The 19349-nt window shown below is 33.5% G+C and overlaps 2 protein-coding genes across 2 annotated transcripts; one reads left to right on the plus strand and one right to left on the minus strand.

Annotated features, from left to right (window-relative positions):
- Positions 1-973: 973 nt before the first annotated feature.
- Positions 974-4825, minus strand: LOC132190452 (uncharacterized). The gene is made up of 4 exons (XM_059605443.2): positions 4738-4825; positions 1598-1701; positions 1346-1490; positions 974-1246 (listed from the first exon to the last, which is right to left on the minus strand). Exons 1-4 carry the CDS (start codon positions 4754-4756, stop codon positions 1212-1214), a joined length of 303 nt encoding a protein of 100 aa, XP_059461426.2. The 5' UTR covers positions 4757-4825; the 3' UTR covers positions 974-1211.
- A 5592-nt stretch (positions 4826-10417) lies between these two features.
- Positions 10418-17816, plus strand: LOC148587766 (flavonol synthase/flavanone 3-hydroxylase-like). Its single transcript, XM_088512806.1, has 5 exons — positions 10418-10602; positions 10670-10820; positions 11868-12319; positions 17176-17503; positions 17594-17816. Exons 1-5 carry the CDS (start codon positions 10418-10420, stop codon positions 17804-17806), a joined length of 1329 nt encoding a protein of 442 aa, XP_088368932.1. The 3' UTR covers positions 17807-17816.
- Positions 17817-19349: the final 1533 nt, after the last annotated feature.

The raw sequence follows: 19349 nt of genomic DNA on the forward strand, positions 1-19349 counted from the left end.
TGGAACAAAGGATTTTTGGGGTTTTCCTTTTATTTTGCTGTGTATTCTCTTTCATGATACATAACAGGTGAGTATGGCAGGTGGCCAGGTGCTCTTGTGAACCTTTGGGGGAACTGAGGAGTTTAACATAAACTCCTCTGTTCCAAATTGACGGACAAGTATTCTTTCTATTTCGCTTGAAATAGAGAGGGATTATTTATGATCTTATAATGATGCATCTATTGTTGTACATGACATGACAACATAAATCGATTCTCCAAATAGGCTGCCTTACGAATTGGAAAACAATAATGATTTGTTTATATTTATATTTAATCATTTATAATTTTTTATGTTTGTATATTTTTCTTTATTATTTTTTTATTAAAGGGGACACATGTCACCATCTGATTGGGTTTGACATGACAACAGTAAAAATTTAATGAAAGGTAGGTGGAAATATCTATTTGATAATGGTTCTAACTTAGTGAGTAACTAATAAAATTTAAACAATAAAAGGTGATACCTCAACTCAAGACCTCTAAAGCATTTTTCCCTCTTTATTATTACTTAAAAAATCTCTCATTAAAACTACATAATTTTGATATGTGCTTTTAAGATCCTTGAAAACTTAAAAAAGATTAACAACATTTTTAAGATGCTTAAAAGTTAAATCTACGTCTTTACCTTAAAAAAAAAGGGAGAAAGAGAAAGAGAGAAGAAATACCCAAAAATCCTAAAACAATCCTTCAGCGTCATCCACTATGTTTGATTACTAATTTTTTATTTTCGTAAACCATTTTTTGAGTTTAAGCTTCTCATTTTCAACCCACAACACTTAACCTCTTACCACGCAGTACTCTTTCTTGCAGTTCATTCGCTACCACTGCCTTTGCCATTGTATTTTCTATACGAACCACAAAAAGCATTTAACTGGAAAAGATAATTTCGCTGAAAATAATTTCCAACAAAAGAACATTTTACCTCGAGCATAAAACAAACACAAAGGGGTGGGTAAGTGCAAACACCATCGTGGTTTATTAACGATTTTAGGTTTCCTTCCCTATACTCAGGTCACATGATAAATCTACGGACATCCACATTACATATTACACAATTTCAACTCCTTAAAACATTTTCTGTTTCTTTTTTGGTAAGTAATTCCTTACACATTTCCAAACATAGCATTAGAGACACAATATGGATAATGCACAATAGATACCTCTTGACACTCAGCCACAGCAAGAGCCGCATGCAGGTAAAGAACCTGGGAGTTTGGAAGAAGACATTTGTATGAAATAAAGGAGTGGGGCAGGGAAAAACACATTTACAAACGAAATAAACAAGGCGGACAATATAAACTTACTATGATCAATTCCACGAACATTGTCTAGTCCACGAGGCGGCCCACGTGGACCACCACCATATGGTCCCCCTGGACCTCCTGGCCCATCACCATCCCATTTCTTGCCAGCGCCAGAGCCTTTTCTGTAAGCATCTGACTTCTCCATCTGAGGCATGCAACAATGAGAACTTAAGCTTCTAAATGCATAAGACCTCTTCGATAAACCAAGGTAGGGTAAATCATTAAAAAGTGAGGGAAAAATATCAGAATTACCGAAAACATAGTTGCAAAAAACACGCCAAAGAAGTTAACAATAGCCCAGAAGAAGTCTGTGATAGTCTTGAGCCGCCATATTGATCGCTTGGATTTCACAACGCCTGAACAAATAATAGAGAGAGATGATCAAAGGAACCACAGTTCGTTATTTTGGCCTCATCAGGAATGTTTTCTATATCACCCAAAATTAACAATATAGCTAGACATTTAAAATTTGGCGTTAGCACTTTCAGCATTCCAATCAACTTTGGGAACGGAACTAGAAAGTAACGGAAGACACATTCCCCCCTTCCCCACATAATAATAATAATAATAATAGTACAAGAATTGAAATTCTAGAGACAAGGAAACGACCTGACATAACTGTAAAGACAAGACAAATTTTTGCAGGAAAAACTAAGACACTGCTGAGAGAGAAAGAGCATCAACAAGAACAACTTTTTCAAAGAATAGTTCTTCTTTATTTGCGACATCATTTTTTAGGCTACAAATCCTCTTTTTAATTGCTTAGCCAGATAGCAATTTTGCCGACAGGTATATGGCATGGCAAGATTACCATATAGTATCATATTGACAAGTTTGAACTCCTTGTTTTAGAATAGCCTCATTCCTAAAAAAGTAGCATGTATCGAGTATGCTAAAAATGAAATTCATCAAGGATTCATTCTCTGACTTTTTTTTTTTTTTTTTGGGAGAGAAAGGGAGAACAAAAGGAGGAAAGCAAATACATCAAAATAAATAGTACTACGATAGCCTCAGTCCATGTAACTTGAAACTAACAACCCACTGCTAAGCATTCTGAATGTCAGGAAAATAAACACCTTGAGGAATCTTCTAGAGAGATCATAAGATAGCATGTTGGGATACCATTCAACCCAAACGCTTAAACCTATGAGTTTGAGCCCATTATGTTATTTTAGCCACTCACATCTATGACATCTTTCTAGCATGAAACTCAATCTTTCCACAATCACACTTGTATACTCAACAATCTCCCCTTCACGTCTAAGTCTACCATATTACAACACTCCCCCTCAAAATGAAGCTTTTTATTGAACTTACAAGCAGTCCGAGATCACTGATGTCTTATTTGGGCTTGCTCTCGCCATGCACTTTTTAATTTATCCCTACCCCAAAACTCTTGTCTATGCCTACACCATGTACCTTTGCTTTTCCCACAAGGACCCTTGTCCGTGCCCGCACTATGCACATTTGCCCCTAATCTAGGGACCCTCGTCTATGCCCCCACTATGCAACTTTGCCCCTACTCTAGGAACCCTTGTCCATGCTCGCACTATGCATCGTTACCCTTACTTTAGGAAACCCTCATCCATGCATGCACATGCACCTGTACTCCAATGACCCACGTCAATGCCTGTGCCATTCCGCTATCGACTTTGATATCACTTGTTGGAGATTTAACAGCTTGGAGAGTCTTCTAGTGAGAGAGTATAGTATGTTGAAACACCATTCAACCCAAAACTTAAACCTATAGTTTGAGCCCTCATATGTGCCCACAGCGTGCAATGTTCACCACAGCCACAGATTTAAAAACATTTGTTAATGCTCACGCCATGCACATTTGTCCCTACTCCAAAGACTCACTCTAATTGCTAAAGGGACCACCATCATTGACTATATCACACACCACCATTGGCTCTAATTCCACCTTTTGGGAAGGTTAAAACTTTGAGGAGTCTTCTCGTGAGACCATTATGTAACATATTAGGAAAGATCTCAACTCAAAGCTTAGTGAGATCATGATCAAACATATTCAGACATCACTTAACCCAAAAACTTAAATCTATGAGTTTGTGCCCAATTATATTACATTAACCACTCATAGTTGTGATATCTTTCCATTGTGGGACTCAACCTTTTTTACACTTACACATGTATAATCAACATTGAAAGTTTCAATACATAAGTAACAACTAAACACTCTAATCAATCGTCACAGGCATCCTATCGTTGTGTAACATGAATGACAGTGTAGAAATATCCAGCATGTCAGTTACTTAAGTGAAGCAGGTGACAAATGCAATAAACTATCGGGACCATAAAACAAATGCAATGCAGGAAAAATATAAAAGCACGATTTCTATCTAAATACTATTTAAATGGGCAATAACACGTGAAATAGGGAACCATTTAATAGCCTTTTAAAATTATATTTTAGGGACACGGACTACATGGTTGCTTCCATCAAGGCTAGAAAATCATTCATCAGAAAACAAGAGACCTTAACCAAACAACTTCAAAAAGAGAGAACATATTCATATGAAACTAGACAAGCACACGTACCCAGAAGGTTAGATATACAAGCTGCACAGAAGATCAAGGATACGTAATGCACCAAAATCTCAACTATAAAGCTAAAATTTGGACAGAAAGTTAAATCTCAAATGGCTTCCCAATTAAAAAGAGAAGACATGAGGTGACAACAGCCTTTGATTGTCTTCATTCTCCTAACTTCCACGATTTTCTTTATCTTCTTTTGTTCTGTTTAGGTGTCTCTCTTGTATACTTCATATATTCTTGAATAGGGCCCTTTCGATTACTTATCAAAAAAGAAGAAGAGAGAATACATGCATTGGTATGGGGCCTACAAAACGCACTAGGAAAGAGCCATTCTTCTTATTCTTTTGTTAGAAAAAAGGACTCCAAAGAAAATTGCAGGAATTTAGACGTTCTCAACCAACACAACTGAAGAAGGATGTTTCCCTTTTCCCAAAGAGAAATTGCATGGCAAAATTGTGAAAAGGAAAATAAACCAGGTTCATCTCCGGCATCATACACAATCCCCAATCACAGTTAGAAAAGCCCTAATGAAATTATATTACATTGCAGATACATCTATTCAATTCTTAATAGACTAGACAACGGCGCTTACTGTGAGTAACCAAATCAAATACCGTTCCAAGGTGTAGCGATTCAAACCAGTCAATTCATCAAAGGCATAATCTACAGCAAACCGATAAATAAAAGCCCTAAATCTCCAAATTTTTTCAATAAGCGAATGAACGATTTGAGAAGCGAACGTGTAGAGCCTGATTTCTCATAATAATAATAATTAGATTTACAATTAAAGCACGAAATAATGACCAGAGGGAGGCAGAGGGGAACAGAGAGCTAACCTCTTTCAACGTAAGCCATCGGAGCAGAGAGAGATATTCCAGGGTCTTCCACAAACGAGACCGATCAATTTGGTCTTTTAATATGTTTGGCCCAACCATGATTTTGGTAATTTATCACGACGACCGACTTTCAGGTATTTTTTACGTCAATATTGCGCGTTCTCTCGGGTTTAATTGGCTACCGCATGGCTTTTCTAATACTTAGTTGCACGTGTCATGTTTTAAGTGAATGTGGCGGCCATTTAACCCAATGCTGCATTTTCTATTTTTTAAAAGCGTTTACTAATTCGAGGAGTTGATTATTCTTTGGGTTAAATATGGAAATCCCCTTAGGGTTTCACTTTCTTTCTTTCTTTCTTTTTTTTTCGTAGGGTTTATTTTGTATCACAAAATTTTTTTATGGTTTTTGTAAATGATTAAATTGATCATTCCGTTCATTGACCTTTAGTTGACTTAACGGACCTCCACGTGAACTAATTATAAGCTAACATTTGGCATAAGTGGTCATATCATCAATGATGACGTGGCATCTAATTAAATTTTTTATTTTTTTAATTAAAATTAAAAAAAAAATATTTTTGCTTTTAAAAAAAAAAAAAAAAAAATGGGGTGGCCGAGCCACCCCCTCTGTAGTGCCCCATAATTTTCAAAGTTATTTAAATAGATTATTTTGATAATGATGTTATTTTGATATTCATTTTAGCCTATGATTTTAATTCTTGGAAAATTTATGGTATTACAGAAAGTGATAATTAGAGTATGATAATTGGTAAAATAATAGGATAGTAAATGGTAAGAATAATTGTACTGGTAGGTAAAATAGTATAGGGTAGGTAGAATAGTAAATAGAAGGTAGAATAGTAAATGGTAGGTATAATAATATTTGGTAGGTGAAATAGTAAATGAATGGTAAAATTGTAAATGAAAGGCGGAATAGTATTTGGTTTTTTCCTGTAAATAGAGTTCTCACCCTTCACAATTTTCACCACTCATCTCCTCTCCCTTCTCTTTCACATATTTTTCCTTCTTCTGTTTTCTACTCGGTCTTTCTTCTTTCTGAAAGTGTTTACACGAAACGGAGAGAGAAAGGGCAAGACAAAGCGTTGCAAGAAAGAAAGAGCACGAGAGAGAACGGACTTGAGAAATTAGTTCAAAATATATACTAGTAGTGTTAGTCAGATTGGAGCAACTAGATCCTTCAAACCACTTTTTAGCTTCAGTCTAAAAGTAAATAAATTTACTACCCCTTCTAAAATTACTTCATGTCATGCTATTTATACATTCTTGTATTAAACTGCAAATTATTATTTTATTTACCTATCATGGAGATATGTTGCATGCATGAAGGATTTCTAAAAGAATTATTTAGAAAGTTTCTATTTCTTTAAATGCTTTCTAAGTACAACAAGTTTATATTTTAAAAAATTTCCAATTTTGAGAAAATAAAGTTGAGAAATGATGATTATAAAAAAGAAGAATGATGATAAACCTTCCTACATGTTGCCCTAAGATGCATCAAAAGAAGTACAAGAAATAAGTTAAATGTTTATGAAATGAGCGCACATGTATGGAGGAGAGTATTTTTTGCCCCAAGATAAGTAAGGATGAGAGGAGTTCGATACCGATACTCGGATGGAGGCGAAACCACTGAAGGAGGTTATGCCAGAAGGTGGTATTCCATCAACATGACCGTTGAGTGTACTAAGAAAAGAGTTAATTGACGGTCGGACATGGCTGAAGTCACAGTTCAGTGCCATGATCACAAAGACCCGCAACCCTTGTACACAGGAGTAATAGTGTACATGGGCCCTAATATGAGAAAATAATAATATAATTTCAACGATGATATACTATAATGATTTTCAACGATGATATACTATGATGATTTACAATGATAATTTATAACAATGCATTATGATAATGATTTATAAAGATAATTTATGACAATAATCTATTAATAGATGTAATAGTACGTATATGTTACGGAAGATGCAACCGTACATACATGTATTATTATGGCTGGATGTATATTTATTTGTGAAAACAATTTTCAAAACTGAGAATAAGGAGTAAAACTATTTATGGTTGTGAATTTTACTTGCTGGGCCCCCTTTTGGCTCATTCAGTTTTATTTATTGTTTTCAGTTAGAAATGACACTGGAATAGGAGGCCGAAATGGGGGTTGGAATAATTATTAACTTTTAAAGTCTTTTCATATCAGTTATTGTAATAATATGATATTCCGCAACTAAAGTTTAATGTTTACTAATTTTGCTTGTAATAAAATCTCTTGAAAAATATTTGATACATTGATCGTATCCTCTAAAATCAAATCTTTGCAAAAACTTTTGTTGTAAAAGAAGAAAAGTGGCAAACTCAGTCTTAACAGGTTGGGGATGTTACACCCTCAGCCATTTTGGGGGTTTCCAAGCCAACCCTTTGGCCATAGGGGTGGCCAAGCCATCTAGTCGAAACCACCCCCAAACCACCATTGGGGGTGGTTTCTTTGGGGGTGGTTTTGGCCACCCCCTTGGACAATTTTTTTTTTTTTTTGAAAAATATATATTTTCAATTTTAATTTAAAAAAAATAAAAAATCTAATTAGGTGCCACGTCATCACTAATGACATGGTCACTTATATCAAATGTCAATTTCTAATTGGTTCACGTGGAGTTTCATTAGGTCAACTAACGGTCAATGGACAAACAAACTAATTTGGTTTTTTACCAAAATTATAAAGACCTCCTGTTATACAAAATAAACCCTAAGGAAATTTTAAGTATTTAACCCTTATTTTTTTTAAAGTTTGAAGGTAATGATTGCAAATTAGATATAAATTTGAGACAGCTAAGTGTAATTTCCGGGTAATAGTGATTGTATATCCATTCGAAAAGACGCTGAACCACAAAGATTTCAAAATAATGTCAAGATTACGATGCCAAGAAGAAAAACAATGAGAATGAAAAAGGAAAGTTCCACTACTGACGTATGTTTTATTATTCTTAGACTCCCTTTTTTTTTTGACATAAAATGATTAATAGTTTCGTATTTTTTGGTTTTTAGTACGACTGAAAATAATATTTTCGGTTTGATAAAAAAGTATCCTTTTTTTTTTTTTTCTCAAAAAATTGTTTTAATTTTTAAAAATTATAAACTATTTTTTTGAGTTTAAATATCTTATTCTCAAAGTGACAAATCCAACTGAGACGTCGCGCGAGACCCTATCAGTACTTCACTAGGCCACCAACAAGACCCGAACAAGATATCGCTAGGACTAGGTCTGGTCTGGACCTTACTAGGATCCGGTCTGAACCCCATCAAGACCTGGCTAGGACTCGTCAGCCACCGCACAGATATCGTCAAGACCTGGTTGGGACACTACCGAACTCGATAGGGATCACACTTTGACTTATTTAAGACATTATCGTAATTTAAGGTTTAATATATATATACGCGCGAAACATTAAAAAAAATATTTTTGAAGAAATTGTTTTTCGCTGAAAGCATTTTTCCAAAGTTCTTAAAATGGATTATGAAAAAAAAAAAAAAAAAAATCAGCTGCATCTGAAATACGCCCTCTGAATTAGCAAAAGCAGCTGAAAGGGACAACCATGTGTATGACAATATGGCATAAAGAACTCCAGCCTAGGATATGCACCAATGGGATGCGCTGAAGCTGATGTTTAACATTTTGTTTTCCTATTCATTTTTGTTTCCCGCTTGCTTGCTTGAATTTTATTTTATTTCTTATTTTTTATTTTTTTAACTTCCTTTTCTTTCCCACTGTCCAAAATGTTAGGTTTGCCGCTTATTTTTTTAAAATGACGTGGCATAATTTTTCACCTTAGATCCTCACTATCTAGTCTTTCACGGGTACATATTATCTAATTCAAATGATTTCCTTGGCCCTAAAACATTAAGGAATAAAACCCTAATAATTTTCTTGATATAAGATTTTATGAACGTTGAGACTTTAGTTATTTAAATCACTACAATCGTTCATGTTTAATAATCTCATGTGGCGCACTTGATTTTGTCCACACGAAACACCAATTCAGTCTGCAAATACCCCAAAGTGAAAAGCACATTTTCTTTTCGGTCAGGAAAAATTACCACTATGAATTATTGGAACATAAAATACTAATAATTAAAGGAATAGGAATACATCCAATAACCAAGAAAAATAATATACTTCAATGCTATGAAATAACCTTATTTAAATTAACCAATATTAATTTAATAGTAAATTTCAACCCATATGTGGGCAAAGGTGCATCACGCATGAAATTTACTCTTTATTAATAAGACTAATAAATTTAGCATTAATAAATAAAATTTTTCGTACTTGTGGGCCTAAGAGAAATTTTATTTTCAATGTTAAATTTACTATCTTATTCTAATTAAGTCATAAAAATAAAAACGTCCTGTGGGGATTGGCAAATTAAATTTATGAATTAATTACAACACGATGTTAATTTTTTTTATGAAGTTCATATATATAATCTTGATGCAATTATCATTATAAAATCGGGATGCTGTGGCTCTCCCGAAATTATTATGACAATTATGACTTCATTAACATATAATTTATTTAAATTAACCAATGCTAATTTAATAATAAATTTCAACTTACTTGTGAGCAAAGGTTGCATCACGCATGAAATTTACTCTTTATTAATAGGACTAATAAATTTAATATTAATAAATAAAATTCTCCGTACCTATGGGCCGAAGAGAAATTTTATTTTTAAAGTTAAATTTACTATCTTATTCTAATTAAATTATAAAAATAATAACGTCCCTGTGGGAATTAGTAATTAAATTTATGAATTAATTACAACATGATGTTAATTTTCTTTATGAAGTTCACATATATAATATAGATGCAATTATCATTTTAAAATCGGGATGCTATGGCTCTCCTAAAATTATTATGATAATCACGACTTCATTAACATCCAATAACTGTATAGATGCCAAAACAAAATTCTCAAGAATAAAAGACAAAATTAACATGTCAGTGGGTAAATAGTATTTTTCCAAAGTATAACCAAATAGTGTCCCAGGTAAGTGAGGGGGCGCACAACGGCACACTTAAGTCCCAAAACTTGCCTTGCCAGAACTTTCCGATTTCAATTTTGGATAGTACCATAAACATTTACCAACATATGTGGCTTAGTTAATTATTCTCAGATCCAGGTATCAAACAATTTATATTGAAACAATTAAAAGAATAAATATATCCTTAAGTTCATGTATTAAAGAAACAATAATTTAATACCGAACAATTTAAATCATAAGATAAATTAAAAAAAAAAAATATAACATTAAAGCACAATAAACTGAATAGCCTAATGCTCTTGAAGTGGCCTTAGGCCCTTTATCCTTAAGAGCCCAAACCGCCCCTTTTTTTGTTTTTTTTTTAAAACTAGATGGGCTACTTGATCCGGGTTGGGCTTCTAGGTCAGCCCACTTAATGATCCTTTTTTTTAAAAAAAAAAACTGGATCGGGCTTGGGTTAAAATAAACCCATACCAGTGGCCCAAAAACACTAAACCCGGTTTCCTTATGGGTTAAAAACCCCTACCCGAAAACCTTAAGTCCCAACCCAAAGATACCCAACCCACCCGCCGCCCCTTCCTTCTTCTTCCTTATGCCCCGCTGCCGCCTCACCTTCACCATGTGCCGGCCACCAACCAGCTGCCCCAGACGACGCCGATCGGCAGGAAGCCGTGGCGCCATCCGAACCCACAGGCAGCCTGAGAAGGGCTGTCGTTGCTTGAGTCCCAGGCGGCCCGATGCGGGCTGCCGCTCACTTTATGCGGCCAAAAACGGGAGCTTTATGCGGCCAAAAAGGGCTGCCAGGTGGGGAAATTGATGCACAACCAGTGGCCAAAGTTGCCCCTTTTTTTTTTTTTTTTTTTTTTTTTAGCACACAGGCAGCCCGTTTGTCGACCAGAACAGGCGGCCATGACCGCTCACTGCCAAGGCCCGCCGCTGCTGTAGGGAGCCGGCGAGCTCCGATTCCGGTGGACACTTTAAATGGAATTTCTTACAAACCTAACCTAATGCATGGTACACTGGTACAGTGATAACCAGGGTGATAAATTTCATCAGGCATGGTCCATACACGACTTAAATTGGAATAATTGAATACAAACCAAACCTAATGCATGGACCGCATGGTCCACTGGTACAGTGACGACCAGTGTGATAAATAATGGCAAGTGGCAACTATTTGTAATTTGTGGCCTTGAATCCATCAATTTGTCGGCAGACTCGGCGCGAAATATGAACCAGTCGCTCCACCATGTTCCAAAAATTTTAAATATTTTCTACCTTTATATATTACGGCAAAACACTTTTTCCAAAAAACAAAAAAAAAAAAACTCCTGAAACAAGTTATCAAATAAACGAACCCATGATTTCTTGAATTGAACAAAGAACGCTATTGGAGGAAAGAAAGGCAAAAAAGCGAACATAGGTAATTGCAAGAAAAAACAAACTCAATTTTTTTTAAAAAAAAATTTAATATATTAATTTTTCAATTTCACAAATTCATTAAAATTTATGAAAAATACTTCCCACCTTTCTGTTATGTAATCAATAGTAGTAAATTGTGAAAAAATTTATGGGCTTAATTTATTTTATAAAACTGGTTTAATAAAAATTGGTTATCAATTTTTTAGAAACATATCCAAAATATTGTTCACAAACAACATAAAATTATTTCTCAACAAATTGATCATTGTCCGATGGGTCAGGGGTGGTCCCCACCCCTGGCCTCGGAGTCCCCAGCCCCAAGCCCAGGGGTGGTCTCAAATATTTTTTTTTTTTTAAAAAAAAATTAAATTAAATTTAGCTTTTGACCCCTTAATTTTTTTATTTTTTATTTTTAATTTTACCCCAATCTCAATATTCTAGCCCCTAGGGTTGACTAGTAGATGGATTTAAAGGAGAGGCCGCACGATTTTTATAGTTGAACCTAGCTACCTCAAAGTTGCAACACAACATATTATATACATATATATGTTGTATATGTCATGAAGCCACGAACCGTTTTGTTTCAAATTCGCCCACAACATCTCTCTGCTCTGCACTGTTAATTATTCACAAACCAAAAAAAAAAGGATGTACAGAGAGTGCAGGCATTGGCATTTGGCGGCCTAAAAGAGCTGCCGGAGCAGTTCATCCGCCCAGCCCACGAGCGACCGGAGAACAGCAAGGCCGTGGAGGGGGTGAGTGTGCCTGTCATCTCACTATCTCAGCCGCATGACGTGCTCGTTAAACAAGTTGCTTTGGCGTGCCAGGAGTGGGGGTTCTTCCTCGTCACCGATCACGGCCTATCGCCGTCGTTGATCCAACGGCTACAAGAGGTGGGCCAGGAGTTCTTCCGGCTCCCACAAGAGGAAAAGGAAGCCTATGCAAACGACGCTGCTACTGGAAAGTTCGAAGGGTACGGGACCAAGATGACTAAGAACAGCGATGAGAAGGTCGAGTGGATTGACTACTTCTTCCATTTCATGTCTCCTCCTTCTAAGGTCAATTATGGTATATGGCCCCAAAACCCTCCTGCTTACAGGTATACCGACATACATATATCATCTTTTCATCATCCATGCACGCTCACACACACACACACACACACACACACACACATATATATATATATGCGAAATATAATTTTTACGATTGATAATGTGATAGCCTACGTCTAGGTCTTGGTGTGCTTCAAGAACTAAACATACATGTATTTGATACTATAGTACTGTTTTATTAATTTGTTTGAATACATGAATAGAGTTGGGAATCGTACAATGGCAGCTGGTTGGCTTGTTTTAAGTAAATTTTGGTTCGGTTCCGTAAAAAAATTACATTTAATTTCAGATTTTTTTTCAAAGAAATAACATTAATTTAGACGGTTTTAAAAAATACTACGTACATTTTTTATTTATTTATTTATTTTTAACAACACTCAAGCTTTTTTTTACAACACTCAAGCTAAATCCATTTTTTAAGTACGATGTTGTCTTTCAAAATTAAGCTATAAAATGTTAAAGAGATAGTGACATATATTGGAGTGGTTCTTTAACCTAAACCTAAAGGACGATGAGGTGTAAGTTTATTTTATTTGTATGAGTGGACCAGAAAACTACGCTGCGTACCAACCAGAATAAGTTCATCAATATTAAAAAAAAAAAAAAAAAAAGAAAAAAAAAGAAAAAAAAGAAGACAGAACATATAAATATTCCAAACGACATGCATATCATCAGGTAATAACTAATAAAAAAAAAATACATAAATTGTGTTCAAACCTCTTTAGCATCATAAAGCTAGTGTCCAACAAGATTCGATCATATTGTTAGTACCGTTCACAACAATGATAAAATATAGAATCGAAAAGAGAGAGATTAAGAGAAAATTAAGACACAGATTTAACGTGGTTCGGCAATGTGCCTACGTCTATAGAAAGTGCGACTGTATTTTGCTATCAATGATTCAGGGTTTCATTATATTAATGGGAAGAGAAACATCAAGAGGAGTCAAACAAGAATAAGTAAATAATAAATATACATATTAGGACATCACTTCTAGTCCAAAAGCCTAAGTTAATGGGCTTAGGTCTACTTAGGTATATTAACCGCTCTTATTCTTTATACTTTTCTAATGTAAGACACAAAGCTCACAAGTGCATGCACAACATATATATAGAAAAATCTTAAACCCTAATTATAAGACGTATTTTAAAATCCCAAAATATCTTGTACTACACCGCAACGGGGTCGTTGCTCTGCCCCTGCACCCCACAACCTAGTCATTCCTCTCGTATCACGACGTTCACTCCACTTTCATCTATTTGGCCTTCCACTGGTATTCTAATATGAGTTACTAGTTCCATCAAATCCATCACTACATGTAGCACCCCACCTTTACTTAATGAAAGGCGAAAGTGGAAATCTCCAATTGCCACTAAGCACTACTATCTCTACCTCAATATCATCGAGATTATAAATCTCGTAGCAGAAAAAATTATTTTTTTTCTTATGTAACGCTTACAGAACATATCAGAACTGATAACAAGACTTCTATATTAAACAAATTTATACATTGCACTTTACAAGACAAGAAAACACACTAATCAAAAGTGCAACAAATGGCACATGGGTAAATGTACATCAAAAGTACCTAGAACATGTCTAGCTATAGATACATTTCAAAATATAGACATCTTCATGATATTTTACAACAAACTAAAGTACCAGAAAGCCTTATCCATAATAACCTAGGCAGGCATATGGATCATCTTCACCATCAGGCATATGGATCATCTTCACCATCTGCATCAACATCTATGTAAATGTAGTGTAATTGTGGTGTTCCACATTTACATAGGCGGATTGATGAGCCTACAGTCTCAAACTCTCAATAAGTATAAGAATTACTGACAACTTTCAATGTGAGCCATCTTTTTCGATAATATCTCTAACATGATGATTATAATAACAGCTACGTTAGGTTTTCTAGACAAATTAATTTTTGGTATAATCCATAGCTGATAAGATAAGCACTGTAGAGTTGTTTTGCAATAAAATCCATTTATCTTCTCTAGACATTTTCTTTACTATGTACGACTTTATATATATTTATACATATATGTATTTTACTTGCATCTCATAAAATGAATATGCATAGAAATATAAAGAGGTAAAACAAATAAATCACAGAACATATAAATCACATTATTCAATGTTTGCAATGCAATCTCTAGCCTTTTCGGCTTTCTAAAGGACTTGAACCTTTTGTTTACGGCTATTAGGAGACACCTTCGGCTCATCGGTTACCACCTGGCTTCTTATTTTAACCTGGGAGGCTCCTTTGGCTTCCACCGTTAACATAAGAATGGCTTATAATTTTACATTCAGCTTTAGGAAGGCAAAACGCTTCTTATTTAACCTGAGAGGCTCCTTCGGCTCTCACCGTTAATATAAGAAAACCTTCTTGCCTCATATTTAATTCATCTCTTATTCTCAATATTCAATAGTATGCAATAATATGTCTCTTAAAATCATCATTTTGTTCTCATAATCATATCTTTCATTTTGCAACTTATTTCAACACATATAAAAATAATTGAAAGCATATACTCATGTTATTCATAAAATATTCAGGATCATGTAATAATCATACTTCAAAAGTTTTATAAAAATAACATCATGCTTAGTAAGTAGTTATACTTACTAAAATAGTATCATGCTCAGTAAGTAGTTATACTTACAAAAATAGTATTATGCTCAGTAAGTAGTTATACTTACATTTCACCGTTAAGCTGAATTCCTGCTCTAACCCTTGATTCTAATATTCACAGCATTTGATACGCCCGCGCGCAACCATATATTAGTTTAAAATTATATTTAAAAGGCTAAAATAACGACCTCTTAATTTATCTCTATGCTTTATCCAAAATTGGACAGTATAACGACATATATTTAAAATATTATAATGTCACTCGGGCATCATAACTAGGGGTGTCAATGCGGTTAGTAGATTTCACTACCCCCAACTGCTAACCGCCTAGTGGTTAGCGGTTAGTGAAATAGATAACCGCCTACTAACCGCTTTTTCAAAATTGAACTTTTTTTGGGGCTTTTTGGGCATTTTTGGGCTTGTTTTTTACCCTCTTTTTTTTAGTATTTTAGTGTAATAATGCTTTAATTAAATTGTAGTTATAAGTAATATATTGTTTAATTTAATTGAATCAGTTGTGATTATCATTATACATTAATCATATGATTAACTTGTAGACTTATAACTTATGAATTATGTCATATTATATATGTATTATTTATTATTATATAATCATATGATTTAATGATCAATTTATCATGTGATATAATCATATCAATTATAGTGATAATATATAAATTACTAAAATTATAATGATAATACATTAATACTTAAATTGTGTTTATAAGTAACACATTAGTCATTGTTTAATTAAATGTTAATTATTTAATTTGATATTATACGAATCATATCATCATTGTATATTAATAATATGATTTACTTAAAGTCTTGAATAAAGTATTTGATTATCATTGAATCATATGATTAAGTATTGATATTATATATTTATATTATTCATATGCATATGTAGACTTATATAGACTTATAAGTTTATAACATACATTGAAAATAAATTTCTAGATATTTAATTGTTGTATTAGTATGAATTGATATACTTATGAGTTATGTCATATTATATATGTATAATTTGTTATTATATAATCAAATGATTTAATGATCAATTGATCATGTGATTTAATTATTTTTAAAAAAAATTGTGATTTAATCATCAAATGATTATGTTATATGTATAAATATAATTATAAAAATATATTATATAAAAAGGCGATTAGCAGTTAGCGGTTATAACTGTTAGGAGTTAGCGGGCGGTTATTGACACCCCTAATCATAACGACTATGTAGCATTACCACATATTTTTATATGGGCATTACTACGGCGTTAATGTAATATTTATTTAAAACTTCTAATATTACTTGGGTATCACAACGGCACTATTGTAAAATACCTAATAAAATTTATGCAGCACAACAACGCATTTGTAATATATAAAATGATGATTGAATATTATGTCCTTCCCGAGATATTCAATTAAACTTTCCCGAACAATTTAGACATCATAACGACATAAATTAAATTCTAATAACTAAAATTGACATAAACTAAGAATAAAATAATTATACCTGTCACTCCCCCTTTTAAGTAGATCCAAAGCTTTTAAGTTCTAAAGCTTATAAATATTTTAAGTATTTCTCACTTGAAATACGAGAGAGAGAGCATTTTATTTCGCGATTGAAAACATGTACAGCCCGGCCTATTTATAGGCTGAATTTTGGGACAGAGCTGGAATCTTTTATGAAAGCTTACGACATGGTGGGAAATAAACCGAAAGTAGTAAAACAAAATTTAAACTGCAGCTTTTTATTGTGGGCGCCGAAACCAGCTTTGGTGAGTTTTGAGAATATTTGGGAACATAGAATCTGAAATAGGCGTGAACCAGTTTTTCTTCTTTCTATAGAATTTGTTAACAGAATAAGTTTACTTGTATCAACCATTTCAAGATAGTTCAGAAAAGTTTGTTTCAACGATATATATATATATAAATAAACTAATTCATTTTTATTTTAAGTATAATTAATTAAATCTTAAATGACAAATAATCTATAATGTGAATCAAAGCTACCTAGCTTTAACTATCTACTTCTCAGTTCGAACTGAGAATATTAAATTAGACATCAAAGATATTTTTTTTAATATATTTGATTTAACTTAAGACTAAAATTTATTCTAAAGCATTCTTAACCATCCTAATAAATTCCTCGAGTGTTATAAATTAATGCTGGCACTTGAAACAGGGAAGTGACAGAAGAATATAACAAAGAAATGGTAAGAATATCAGACGAGCTATTGGAGCTGCTGTCAGAGGGGCTAGGTTTGGAAGGGAAGGTTTTGAAGTCCAGTTTAAGGGATGAAGAAATGGAGGTGGAGATGAAAATAAACATGTACCCACCATGCCCACAACCCCAACTGGCTCTTGGGGTTGAACCTCATACTGACATGTCTGCTCTCACTTTACTTGTCCCCAACGATGTTCCAGGCCTTCAAGTCTCCAAAGATGGCAATTGGGTTGCCGTCGATTACTTCCCAAATGCACTTTTTGTCCATGTTGGTGATCAGATTGAGGTACACTCGACATTTTTTCTCATGTTGGTGTCAAACAAATTACATTTTTTTCTCATAGCTAGGATTATATTGTTGTTAATGATGTTTCAGGTGCTGAGCAACGGGAAGTACAAGAGTGTTCTTCACAGGAGTTTGGTGAACAAAGAACGCACACGCATGTCGTGGGCGGTGTTCATTGTGCCTCCACAGGAGGCGACGATTGGGCCACTTCCACAGCTTGTGAATGATGCAAATCCACCCAAATATTCAACCAAGACCTACGCTGAGTATCGCTACCGGAAATTCAATAAGCTCCCACAGTGAAAGCATATGAATCATGGGTTTTATATTATAAGCTCAATGATTGCATTGGAAAATAAGGTGAACTCGATGTCGGTCTTTAATAACAGCGGCGGGTCAAAATCAAATGGAGCCAAGTGGCCATTGCTTTCTTTCTCTTTATATATGTAAAACAAAAACAAAAACAAAAACAAAAAGAAATCCCTTTAATATTAAGTTGCTTTCAATCGAATCCAGAATCCGGATCTTTTATTGTAATTAGTGCCTTGGGGACCATTTGTATGGTGAATGGCCCCACTTTATATTATTTGTTTGTATTTCTGTTTTTTTTTTTTTTTTTTTTTTAAATAAAATATTATTTCGCCGCCCATTGTTTTGCCAATTAAGTACTATATATCAAATAGTTTTCCCAATCCAATTAATGGAATGAAATTACTAAATGAAATAGAAAGGAAGCCAAAATAGTTTAGCAATAATTAAGTACGTGCATTTGAATTTGTTGTTAATTATCTAGTTAATAAAAAGCCTTACTCCATTAAGTACTCAGTTATCCGTATTTTATTCGTTATCATGATTGCCTAGGGACTAATGCTACACAATGGAATTTTCACACGCCATTTAAAATTATAATTGAATTTGAGCAATGCTACATAATTAATTTTTATTAAATTTTAATAGTGAGAGTGTGTAACATTACTCAATTGACTTACTCACTTACTAGAATATACAGCTTTGTTTGTTACAAATTTGTTTTTTTTTTGTTCTTAAAAAAAAAGGCCTGATTTTCTTATATATACATTATTTCAGTTGTATAGTAATTATATAACAATCTACTTAAATAATATTACTAGGTATATATAGATTAATTGACACTATTACATATTTACATTAATAAAATAAAATGTGATTTAACATCAGTATCTACGTTTAAGTTACTTGCGATTGCCTAGTGCCTACCACAACAAAAATAAGATAAATAAATAAGTAAATAGAAACAATGGACATCGTTTTTCTAAATTCTCTTTGTAAAAGGTTATGATTAGTTCGTTGACAATGCCTTATTCTTAGAGATTTGATTAATAATTTGTTGTTAATCAAATCATTATTCTTCATAATCTCAAATTACTTCAAGTATATATTTTTACTTCAAGTATATATTTTATACGATTAATATATATATATATATATATATATATATATATATCAACAATTTATTTAAAAGAAAAATATGAATATAAATTTTAGATTGATAATTTTATTACATAATAGTAAATTTAAAAATAATTAATATAAAAAATTATTAAATTATTAATAATTTGGGGTATGGCAAAGGTGAACGGACGGCGGTAGATCATACAACTTCCATCTTTCCAAAAAAGTTTATTTTAAAAAAAAAATAGAGAGAAATTATATGGAAGTGGTGGGAGTTTTTTTCCCTAGTCAAAGTTCCATTCCATAATAAAAGGGCCTACATGTTCTCATGCTTTTTTCTGACATCATTTGCATGCCTCCGACCTCCCCAATCCCCACCCTAGAGAGGATGGGCACACAGCCCTAGATGTGGGTG

Source organism: Corylus avellana, chromosome 2, assembly GCF_965113065.1.
Source record: "Corylus avellana chromosome 2, dhCorAvel1.hap1.2, whole genome shotgun sequence".
Taxonomy (NCBI): domain Eukaryota; kingdom Viridiplantae; phylum Streptophyta; class Magnoliopsida; order Fagales; family Betulaceae; genus Corylus; species Corylus avellana.

What these genes read in the sequence shown, in the direction of transcription:
- LOC132190452 (XM_059605443.2), bottom strand. An exon ending in TTTTTGCAACTATGTTTTCG is followed by an intron (nt 1,491 to 1,597) that starts GTAATTCTGATA and finishes TGCATGCCTCAG; the next exon opens with ATGGAGAAGTCAGATGCTTA. An exon ending in TGTTCGTGGAATTGATCATA is followed by an intron (nt 1,247 to 1,345) that starts GTAAGTTTATAT and finishes CCAAACTCCCAG; the next exon opens with GTTCTTTACCTGCATGCGGC.
- LOC148587766 (XM_088512806.1), top strand. Translation starts at nt 10,418, where the DNA reads ATGTGCCGGCCACCAACCAGCTGCCCCAGACGACGCCGATCGGCAGGA. An exon ending in ACCTAATGCATGGTACACTG is followed by an intron (nt 10,821 to 11,867) that starts GTACAGTGATAA and finishes CAAAAAAAAAAG; the next exon opens with GATGTACAGAGAGTGCAGGC. An exon ending in CAAAACCCTCCTGCTTACAG is followed by an intron (nt 12,320 to 17,175) that starts GTATACCGACAT and finishes CACTTGAAACAG; the next exon opens with GGAAGTGACAGAAGAATATA.